Here is a 10,680-nt window from a genome sequence, read left to right on the forward strand (position 1 = left end):
TGTGTGTGTGTGTGTGTGTGTGTGTGTGTGTGTTGCTCATGTTACAGGAAGGCTGGAAGAGGCCAGCTCTTTGTTCCCACCCAGTCCCTGTGGACAGGCAGCTCTCATCCTCACATCAGCACACGTAACAAAAACAGCGTCTCTGCTTGCAAAGCGAACAGTTTGGGACTTTTAAGTTCACGCAGCCAAAGCTGTTCATTATTGGACATAAAGACACGGTGTGACTGACATACACTGAGATGCAGCTTGATTGATTGAACATTGCTTACACAATCAAATTCAACTCTGGTTGTCTTTCTTGAAGTCACAGTCTGTGGTGTGTGTTGTATTTGACAGTCTAACAGAACAGCATGTTATATGTTCAACATCTGTGACGGACAGATCACTGACTGTCCCTAAGTTATCCGCTTGTAATGGGGACGGGGGGGGACGGGGGGGGCAGTAAGAATGTTCCCTACAGGTCATGATCTCCTGCAGTCCTTCATGCAGCCAACACAAGGCTAAAAACATGGCACTGTGAAATATGCTGGGTTGTTTACTACGAGCAGCGTGAAACATGGTGCAACACATTCATTAACAGCTGTTGAGCAAAGCTCCATCACCATGACAGCAGCTATCATCACCACCACGAGGGCACACAACATCTTCACTGTCAGTATTCTTACCTGACCTCCAGGCCCGCCGCAGGAAAGCGAAGGCGAAGGAGAGAGCGGCCCTGGAGCCGACTCTGGCCAAACCTTCGACGCCTTTACTGGCCGGACGAGGGCTGAAGGAGCAAAGCAAAATGCACAGGGATTAACAACAGATGCATTTGTGAGAGTGTTTGAGGGGCCTTCATGAGGGAAACAGTGTGCACTCGTACACTGAGCTGCAGCGTTTAACTCAAACGCACATGAATAATCCTGTAAGCGCATATATGTACATACCAGAGAGAAGCTGTACTGTTCTATGTACACTGTGGCTGTTCTGCCTCAATCTATAGTTAATTATTAATTACTGTTACCTCTTATTGTCAGCAGCAGGCAGCGGTGGGCTGGGGGGCGTCTTCCAGCGGACCTTGTACTTTTCCTCCATCATGCTGTGGCTCAGAGAGATGAGGTAGCGCTCCAGGATGACCAGGCGCTGCCGCAGGCGCTGGGCAGACAGGGTGCTTTTGGCCATCTGAACGGAGAGCTTCTGCTGGTCGTCAACCAGGACCATCAGACAGTCCTTCAGCTCAGTCTCATCTACACACAGGAGGAAACGCCAACAAAGACATCATCATCCTGAGCATGAAATTATTCAAAATACACATTGACAGCCTATGTATTATTATTTAAAATCTATTATTATACAGTAAATACTTATGGTTTGAGTACTGGTGTTATTTCAATATTGAAAAACTATTATTTTCCCCTTAAAGTTTTAAGTCTAATCTCAGACTTTTCTTCTACAATTCAAGACTTTTCTTAAAATTAGTAAAAAATGCATTCACAGTAAATGCAATATATTGTAACTGTTCACCACAAAGGCTTTCAGAGTGGGAAAAGAAAAAGTATAACCAATCTAAATGCGATGCTTTAAAATTCTATTTTACCACCCATGAAAACTCAAATTTTAAAGCAGATGACACAGGACAAACAGAAACATCCAACAGTGAAAGTATTTTTGCCATACTGTAAATATACTGCTGAATTTTAATAATTTAATCCGCAATCCGGTTTAAAATCCAAATATTAATTAATATCTAAGCACTAGAGGGTGTCATATACAGTTCAGGTAGTAAAGCCCCTTGAGGCTTAAATAAAAACTGACGATGTCTTATGTGTTTAAAAATAATATTCACCATTGTCAAAAATTTCCCCACTGGCCTTTAGCACAAACATGCCTTTGTTCTGATCCAGTGCAAGAGAAAATGCTTTATTATGTGTCTATACAGCAGCGCTGCAGGGGGGCAAAGATGGCCAAAATAGCTGGTCTGAAGTCTACTAAAGCTTTATGTAAGCCAGACTGGCCTGAGGTTGTATGAGCCACACTACAGTCAGCTGTGCTCAGCTGTCAGGACAGATATGAATACCAGTCAGACAAGTCTCTAAGTGTTCATTACGCATCACCCATGGCTAAAAAGTTACCTCGCGGAAAAAAAAAGAGGTAAAACACATCAGCGGCTAAGAATCAGCGCAGATCTCCCTACGTCGACCTGCTTTCAAACAATAGGCTGGGTCTGGGCTCTAACTGCTGAGATCAACATGTTCCAAATATCTGGCCACTCAATGGAAAAGCAGGAAGTATGCTGTTTGAACTTTAAGCATCAATGACAGAGCACTCGTCCGTGCAGCGATCCAGTTTCACTCACTGTACAACCAGACCAGTGTGACTCCCTGACTCGGTCAATAAAAATAAAAAAGCGACGAGCAGCCACGGAGCTACTGCAAAGTCTGCATTCAGTAAGCATGTAGACCCTCCCCCCTCCCTCCCAGCGCTTATCTCCCACCACCATGACACCGTCCCACCCAGTCCTGCCAGTAAACACAGCAAGGGTGAGAGAGGCTACCCCGAGCTGGGCCACATTATAACGCCTACCAAGATTACACTCGGAGGGGTAAAAATAACCACGCAGACCTTCAGGCTGCAAGTTGTCATTTTAGAGTTTCCACACATCACGTGCCAGCAAAACACGCACGCGTCAGCAGGGCCCCACAGACGTGAAATTGATAAACAGAGAGGCTGACCATGTGTCGAAATGATCAGTATCACTGAATCTACTCGACATTTAGGTGTTGTGAAACCATCTGCTGTCAACATGGTATTAATTACCCTACTTGGAAACAGAAAGGCGTTAAATAACAAGAGCCACGACGGGAGGACGGGGCAGCGTCGTAGCAGCGGGTCAGCGGGATGTTTTGTAGCTTCACGCGTTCTGGTCTGGTCTTGTTCAGGTCGCACTCTCACCTGGCTGCCGGCCCCAGTCCCACGTCTCAATGATGGAGTGATGTACAGATGTCGACGTCTCCTCCTCCTCTTTCTTCTCTTTGTCGTTGGGTTCATCCTTCTTCTGGGTTCCAAAGCAGTCAGTGCAATCCTCTGAAATAAATAAAAGAAATCCTGACATTAACCCTCTTTTCCATCAGAAAGGTTAAGTCCCGACCTTGTCCCCGGGCTCGCTTCACGTCTTTAGAGAGCAAGCGAAAATGTGCCTTCGTAAATCGACAGCATCACTGAATACCTGTGAGAAACACAGAGGGTTAACAGACGCTGTCACCTCTCGGTGCTGTACCTGGGTGAGCTGATTCTTCTCCGTTGAATGTTATCTCCTCATCTTTTACCATTTCATTCCACATCTCACTCAGTCCCTCTGGAGAGAATGCCCTCTGGAAATGGAAGGAAAAAACAGAAAATCAGCATGAAACATAGATAAAATCACGTGAGTTCACATCTGCATGTGTTTGCTTTGTAAAGTCTGCCTCAGTATGTCACAGAGAGGATATTATCCCATTATGAAGGCGTTATAATCGCAGCTGAATGTGATCCAGTGAACTGGGGTTAGCTTGTTTTGTGCTGCTTTACCATGTAAAAATATTGTCTTCACACTGGTGCATTTAAAAATAACCATTCCCATGGGTATCACATGGCCATACTTCATTTCTCTTTAGATTTTCAAACATTTAGAGCAAAAACAGAAATTCTTACATCTGTTTCGATTGGGGAAGGAAATCCCTTATGCAGGCTTCATGACCAAGTTAAGAAAACTAACACCAACAAACTAATAATCTAATAATATAAAATAAAGTAAAAGAATGAGAGTACAAAACAGCTCCTTCATCCCCGAGTTCAAACTGATTCAAGGATTCATCGACCGCGAAATCTGTGTCATCACCCAAGTGGTACACCAGTCAAGCTTTGCTCTAATAAGAAATATTCGCAAGTGGAAAGCCGAGCCCTCGCTTTCAAGGATCTAATGTCTTAAATGTCAAAAACATGTTAGCTCAAAGATGACACCAGAGCAGACACATAACACTAAAGCTGCCTTCAGAACTGGTGAGAGCTCCGACGATGGGAAAACATGACACCCTTCCCCAACTATAGTCTTCATTTGGTCGAGTTTTCAAGCTCAGGGTGAGCACGGACAGGCTGCAGCGTGTGGAGGTGAGAGCAGAGGGCTCATGGCACAGCCTATTTCATACTGCAAGGCGGTGGATACGGAGTGTTGTATCTCACGCTTCTCTAAATCTGTCATACACTGATAAAAGACCTCATAATTACAACCAACATGAGCTTGTTTTCACAACAGAGATCTTTTTTTTATTAGCTTTTCACCCAAACCTAGTGGAAAATTATAGTCTACGCCTCTTTTCACATTGAAGGAAAAACAATAATCATCTGCACAAGAGGCTTGATGCAACTCGCAGGTCAGCGGCTGCAGTACGTAGCTCCTGTTGTTCAGCTCTCCGTTTGATTCTGACCATTTCGGATGTTTATGTTAACGACGGTAAGGTGCGTTCACTGCCTGGCCTCATAGAAAAAATGTTTCGGAAAAAGAGAGAGAAGACAGACACTTGCTATCAGCGAGTCATCACACTTTAGAGGTTTTGCAGTTCATCCCCAACATTTTGTGACAGTCAGACTCACAACAATTCGGAAATTAAGCAGATTCTAAATTAAGCTCAGCTGAACAGTTGTTTTAGATAGCGAAAGACATCCAGGACTGCTGCAGCAGATGCAGATTAATGGACTCAATCATCCAAGATAGCAACATTTTCTGAGTCAATAGAGGAAAGTATAATGCTGCAGCTGAGGCAAAGATGAAAAATACTGTCAAACCTGGCACGTCCTCTTCTCCTCAGTCAAAAAACATCATGCTGTCTTCTCGATATGAAAAAGCAGCAATTTTCATATGAATCACTCCTTCATATACACATACCTGTAAGTCTATCTTCAGCCATTTGTCATGAAATCTCAGCTGAGCATCGAGGGTAAAAGATGGAGAGGGCATCTTCCCCGCTCCTCTCCTGGCTGCAAACGCAGCCAACCTGCAAGATAAAGAGAGGCTGTGTTATGATATGAGACAAATTAATTAGTCAAGGTAAGATGAAAACCAGCTAAGAAAGCCAGACATTATAAAGTGCCTGTGAAACAATGAGGGTAAAGCTTTTCGCCAAACATCAGCAGGCTCCTTTCCAAACCTGTTTCCTTTGACTTGAATGAAAAAGCAGTCTAACAACAATCTGTTTCAAGATGAACACTGACACTAACATAACCTCAGACTGGTGAACTTACACAGTCAGACAAAAACTGCATAACCAACCTTTCAGTCAGAGAACATGCCAACACCAACCAGTATTATCACCAAGGTGTAAACACAGGAGAACCCCAACGCCACTTTTCAAAACACGGGACTCACAGGAGTCACTCCCACGTTAAGGACATGTCTTCTAATACTCAACTAATATTAAACATCAGCTGGGTGACATCTAAATACTGCTGCTTTTCTCATGACTGTCTGAAGTAACGTTACACATAAATGCTTTATCCTTAACTGGGTCAACCCCTTAAATTATACATGCGGTTATAGCCGCAACTTCCTATCACAATCTAAAAATTACAATTGTGACATGTAACTATAAGTTGTAGCTTGCATTAGCTTCATTAACACAATTAACGCCAGAGTTTAAGGCCAAAGATGTATCCATAACTCTAACGTTACATGAGACGTTGGGAGGAAAACGAGAATATCGTAGCATTAAATGCTAGCAAGGGCACAGTCTCTGCTAACCTTGATAAAGTGGCTGTAACCTTGTTATCGTATATGATAATAAACACGAGCCCGGGGGGTAATAACACACTGACACAGCATCAGCACGCTCATAAAGCAACGCCTAATGCTCGGTAACGTTCACATTAGCTTGGCAGCTAAGGCTAACTACTTAGCTTGCTATACAGCTAATACTAACACAGCGTTAGCTAGCTAGCGCTAAACCAGATCTCAACATCCAGGCAACGATGAACAAGCTCCTGTGACATGACACTGAACCGAACGACATGCACCGTCCCGGCGAGTTCAGCAACACGACGGGTAACATGTCAATTCTGCCAACAAATTTCTTTAAATTACCTGCGGTCTCTTCTCAAGCTATTCTCGTCCCCTCAGCTGCTTTGCTGCATTAACAAGCCGTTCATAATGGACTTGATTGACAGGTCGCGCACTAGGGCACGAGGCATGGAAACAAATTACGTAGCCTTAACTGGTAGACTCAATGCGATTGTTCTTTACCACAACAGCCCGCTGAGGTGGGGTTTCTAACGCGAGCTGATCCGTTCGCCACAGATTCTACTCCGCCCGCTCGCACCGGCCGGTGTAATAAAAAGTGCGCTCCTTTTGAATTGAGGCGGGACATAGGAGGGGCGGGGTTGGCCTAGTGAAGGCCAAGTGTCCGCTAGGCGGCGGTGTGTCTCAAGGAAAGGGTGGGGATATTTACTTCACAGATGATTTATTTAGCCACAGTTACATTGTTCACATAGTTTATGTTTATTTAACGATAGAGTTTATTAATTAATGCTGATTTTATACCACCTTAAAGCCGTCATCATGTCTGTGTAATTTTGCTATCTGTTGTTAAATCTGTTTGCTGCTACTTATTTATCTATTTGACCATTGACCATTTGACAATTATCAGCCTGTCTACAATTTTTAATTTTTGAATGTAAGGTCATGTTTTCCACAATAGATCAAAGAGATATTTCAGAGGAGGGAATATCAAGATATCTGCTATCTGTAGCATCTACATTTCCGATGTGGGATCAATAATAATAATAATCATCATCATCATCATCATCATCATCATCATCATCATCATCATCATCTTATTGACACTGTACAATATCTGCCCCATGAAAAGGCAAAAAACTGTGTTTTAGCATTTGTTGTCTTGCTCAAAGAAACTCCAGCAGAAAGACTGATGCGTAATGAGAGATCTGAGAGTGTAATGCTTGACTGCTCATTTCAGACTGAATCTTTTTTTTTTTTCTCAAGGGGATATTTTTGAAGGTAGGAGAAAGATTCATCTTTAAAATGAATAATGCGATTCACAAGGCATGCCGCTCTTACTCCAGTGTGAAGGACCCTCTCCTCTCTAATTTGCACTTAACAGAACTGATCAGTTACAGCAGAACACAGTAACTACAGAAGGCAATGCTTTATGTGGTCGCTTTAAATATGGGCCCAAAGTGTCATTTCATTGATTGATAATATCGGACGTTTTTTGTGAGCGTGAAAATTACACACAGTATGTCACTTGAATGTGGAGACAATCAGTAAATTATGTTATGAACTGTTTGGAGTGAAAAGTTTATCATTTAGTGAGAGAAGCCGGCGCTGCGCATGCGCAGCGTCTCACTTCCTGAGTCGAACCAGGAAGTTAGCCGACAGACCCTCAGTCATCCTGCTAGTGAAGCCAATCCTCATAAATGACAGCCACTGTTATGGCCACTGTCTCCGAACCAAGTAGCGTTTCGATGCCCGTAGCTGGAGTAGTGATAGCAGTGATATCAAGTTTCATCAATGGGTCGACATTTGTGCTTCAAAAAAAGGGAATATTACGCTCCCGCGACAGAGGTAGACAGAAACAGCAGAGAAGCTGGCGGACAGACGGGTTTCCTTAAGTTTGTCTTCACGGGCAGGAGTGTGAAAGACATATAAGTTATATCATGGAGCCAAATGAAGCCGCAGACTAAACTCTTCCCTATATTTTCCGTAGGAGGCTCGTACCTCACAGACGTGGTGTGGTGGAGTGGCACGTTGTCCAGTGAGTACAGCGCCCCCTGTCGATCCTGGATGCGCAGTTCAATACCGCTGGAAACCAGAGTTCTGGGCAGAGTTCCTCACGTGTTCATGTAAAACACTTTTCTCCGTGAATGTTTGATGCTACATGTTTTAACACATCTGTTTGTGAATCTCATTAGTGGTTGTTGGTCAAATTGGGAATTTCCTGGCATACAATGTGGCCCCTGCTGTGATAGTGACACCACTGGGGGCCCTGGGAGTGTTATTTGGGTAAGTCTAAGAATTGAATTCTGTTGGTGTTTTATTTTTTAGTATTTAGCTTGATGTTGAGATATGTGTGGATCAAACTAGAGACACCACGCAGAATTATTTTGAAGAGATTTGTCCTTATATCTGAGTCCGAGCAGACATTACCTGATCCAGCAAGTTTGTTATCTCAGGTACTGTGAAGTTGTGGTTAATTATTAATCCTTTTGTTCTCATTTCTAACGTGAAATGAGAACAATAGTTTATTTTAATCCAATTTCAGTCTGTATAGTTCGTTTTGGTCCCATGTTATTGAGCTATCACAAGCAGCTTTAATCTCATTGTGTCGCTGTATTATTTTATGTTTATCAAGCACAAGAGAGCAGAGTCGAGATTTAAAGCTATTCCACTTTCAGGACTCGATGAATCGCCTTGCCATGCTGTTTTTGTGTGATGCAGGGCTGTGCTGGCTTCTCAGATCTTGAGGGAGCATTTAAATATCCTGGGAAAGCTTGGCTGTGTGTTATGTTGCTGCGGCTCCGTCGTGCTGATCATTCATGCCCCTAAAGCAGAAGCTGTGACGTCAAGGCTGGAGTTCGAGGAGAGGCTGCTGGACCCAGGTGACGTCAGTTTTCTTTGTGTTTTTTGCCTTCAATTCACTCTACTGAATTGATAAATGTTTCCTCCAGAATTATTAAAGATGAGGTACACGACAGAATTGCAAGCACGCCAGTCAAAAGTCAAAAATATACAATATAATGGAAATGACCATATAATTTCTCATCCTGCAGGGTTTGTACTGTATTCCCTCTTGGTGGCCCTGCTGCTGGTCATACTAATTGTGTGGATCGCTCCAGCTCACGGCACATCAAACATCATGGTGTACGTCTCCATATGTTCCCTCCTCGGAAGCTTCACCGTTCCGAGCAGCAAAGGACTCGGCCTGGTTGCACAGGACGCCTTTGGAGGAGGGCCCTCGAGCGGCAGAGCTCTGGCTCTCTTCCTGGGCTTGCTGGGGACGCTGGCTGTCAGCATCCTGATACAGTTCTTCTTCATCAACAAGGCCTTGCAGTGTTTCAGCTCCAACGTGTTTGAAGCCATTTACTATGTGACCTTCACGTCCACCGTCATTCTCGCTTCTGCTCTTCTCTTCAAGGAGTGGACTGCGCTGACTTTGACCGACAGCCTCGCCATGCTTTGCGGCCTGGCAACAGTGTGCGTCGGGGTCGTTTTACTCCGCATTTCCCAGGAGGCTTTGCTCACTTGGAAGAAGAAGACAGACTGATTGAGGTGCCTTCATAAAAGCCTGAGTCAAAAAAACACTAAGGTCAAACATTAAATATATTGTCTTTATTAACTGTGTAAAACAAGTGCTGATCCTTTTTGACATATACTCAACTAAAAACAGCACAAAGACAATAAATCTAATGTTTTATCCCTTCAGCTCCACTGATTTTTGTAAATATCTGCTTGTTCTGTTTTTATCTATGTTTTACAGCGTGTTTATCACTACTTTCACTCAACGTTTTACTTGAACCTCCTCGCCGTTTCTTATGAAACAGTCCTTACTTACTTACTTCATCGTGAGACTGTCACACTCAAATATAACCTGGGAAACAGTCAATTTGTCAAATACAGAAAATATTCTGTTTACTTCAGTGTTGCCCTCAAGGCTTTGATAGGCGCACTGGATGCTGGACTGTGTGGGATCAGCCCCGCTTTGACTCCTTCAGTGTGCCTCTGAATTATTCAGTGTAATTTCAGAAGCAGTCTCTTTAGTGCAGGAGTTGTGCAAACAGCATCAACAACGTTTTGTCTAATGGATTTGTAAATGGATTCTAATGGATGGATTTGTAAAGCTGATATGCCAAATATAAACTTTTGTCTTGTGCCCACTGGCTGTTCAGTCTTATTGCTACATGGTATACATGTTTAACTAAAACGTCAGTTGGATCATGGATTATTTATTGACTTTATATGAACGTTTACACTCATTTCCACCTCTGGATGTGTCAGCTTTGTGCCGGTTTTGACAAGCATTTGTTGTGCTGAAGGTCTGTGAGAAATACACTGTCCTTTCTTTGACGAGCGATTGGTTATTTTGCTTGATTTATGAAGTATTAAACTAAATCCAAGTAGTTATATATCACCTGTAAATATTGTCACTGTTTAGAGCCCTTTAATGCAGGTTTTTGGATAAATAAGAAACTAACCCAATAAATCCAGATAAAATGAAACTATTAATCCCATGCTGAGGAAATTAAATTGTTACAGACAGCAATGGATAAAAGAGACACAAAGAAAAGATCAAAAAACTGAATACAGAATAAAAATTAACTATATATATGTACATTATATACAAACGGAAAATTCAGCTACTGCCATGAAAATACTATTGACATTATGATTATTTAGATTATGTATCTTAATGATAAATAAGGTTTCATTCTCTTTTAGTGACTCATTTTGTCAAACTAATGAAAAACTAAATATATACATCGTATTCATGTGCATGGTCTTGAATTGAGGATTTTCACATCGCAACACCACTTACAGTGTTTTTATACTCATATATCAATTATAAATCCATAAAGGACGACTTCAATATAAGAGACAGGCAGAGCTGTTCATTCTTACTGGATTCAGCTCTGGTGGATCATGTTGTCTCTGCGGTA

At 42.6% G+C, this 10,680-nt stretch overlaps 2 protein-coding genes across 4 annotated transcripts in view; one reads left to right on the plus strand and one right to left on the minus strand.

The window, feature by feature from the left end:
• Positions 1–6,177, minus strand: part of herc2 (HECT and RLD domain containing E3 ubiquitin protein ligase 2) — a 38,450-nt gene extending 32,273 nt beyond the window's left edge. For both annotated transcript variants that reach the window (XM_070960919.1, XM_070960918.1), the window contains exons 1-6: positions 6,092–6,177; positions 4,901–5,009; positions 3,257–3,350; positions 2,932–3,063; positions 1,004–1,226; positions 666–766 (exon numbers count right to left, since the gene is read on the minus strand). In XM_070960919.1, coding sequence (XP_070817020.1) covers positions 666–766; positions 1,004–1,226; positions 2,932–3,063; positions 3,257–3,350; positions 4,901–4,972 — 622 coding nt within the window. In that variant the 5' untranslated portion in view covers positions 4,973–5,009; positions 6,092–6,177. The remainder of the gene's footprint in view (positions 1–665; positions 767–1,003; positions 1,227–2,931; positions 3,064–3,256; positions 3,351–4,900; positions 5,010–6,091) is intronic.
• Positions 5,987–10,141, plus strand: nipa1 (NIPA magnesium transporter 1). 2 transcript variants are annotated; one of them, XM_070960952.1, is made up of 5 exons: positions 5,987–6,052; positions 7,734–7,781; positions 7,939–8,029; positions 8,465–8,625; positions 8,797–10,141. In XM_070960952.1, exons 1-5 carry the CDS (start codon positions 6,019–6,021, stop codon positions 9,288–9,290), a joined length of 828 nt encoding a protein of 275 aa, XP_070817053.1. In that variant the 5' UTR covers positions 5,987–6,018; the 3' UTR covers positions 9,291–10,141. The 2 variants fall into 2 exon arrangements, with proteins under 2 accessions (XP_070817053.1, XP_070817051.1); XM_070960950.1 differs by lacking the exon at positions 5,987–6,052 and adding an exon at positions 7,401–7,591.
• The last annotated feature ends 539 nt before the right edge of the window (positions 10,142–10,680 follow it).

Source organism: Chaetodon trifascialis, chromosome 4 (genome assembly GCF_039877785.1).
Source record: "Chaetodon trifascialis isolate fChaTrf1 chromosome 4, fChaTrf1.hap1, whole genome shotgun sequence".
Lineage (NCBI taxonomy): Eukaryota > Metazoa > Chordata > Actinopteri > Chaetodontiformes > Chaetodontidae > Chaetodon > Chaetodon trifascialis.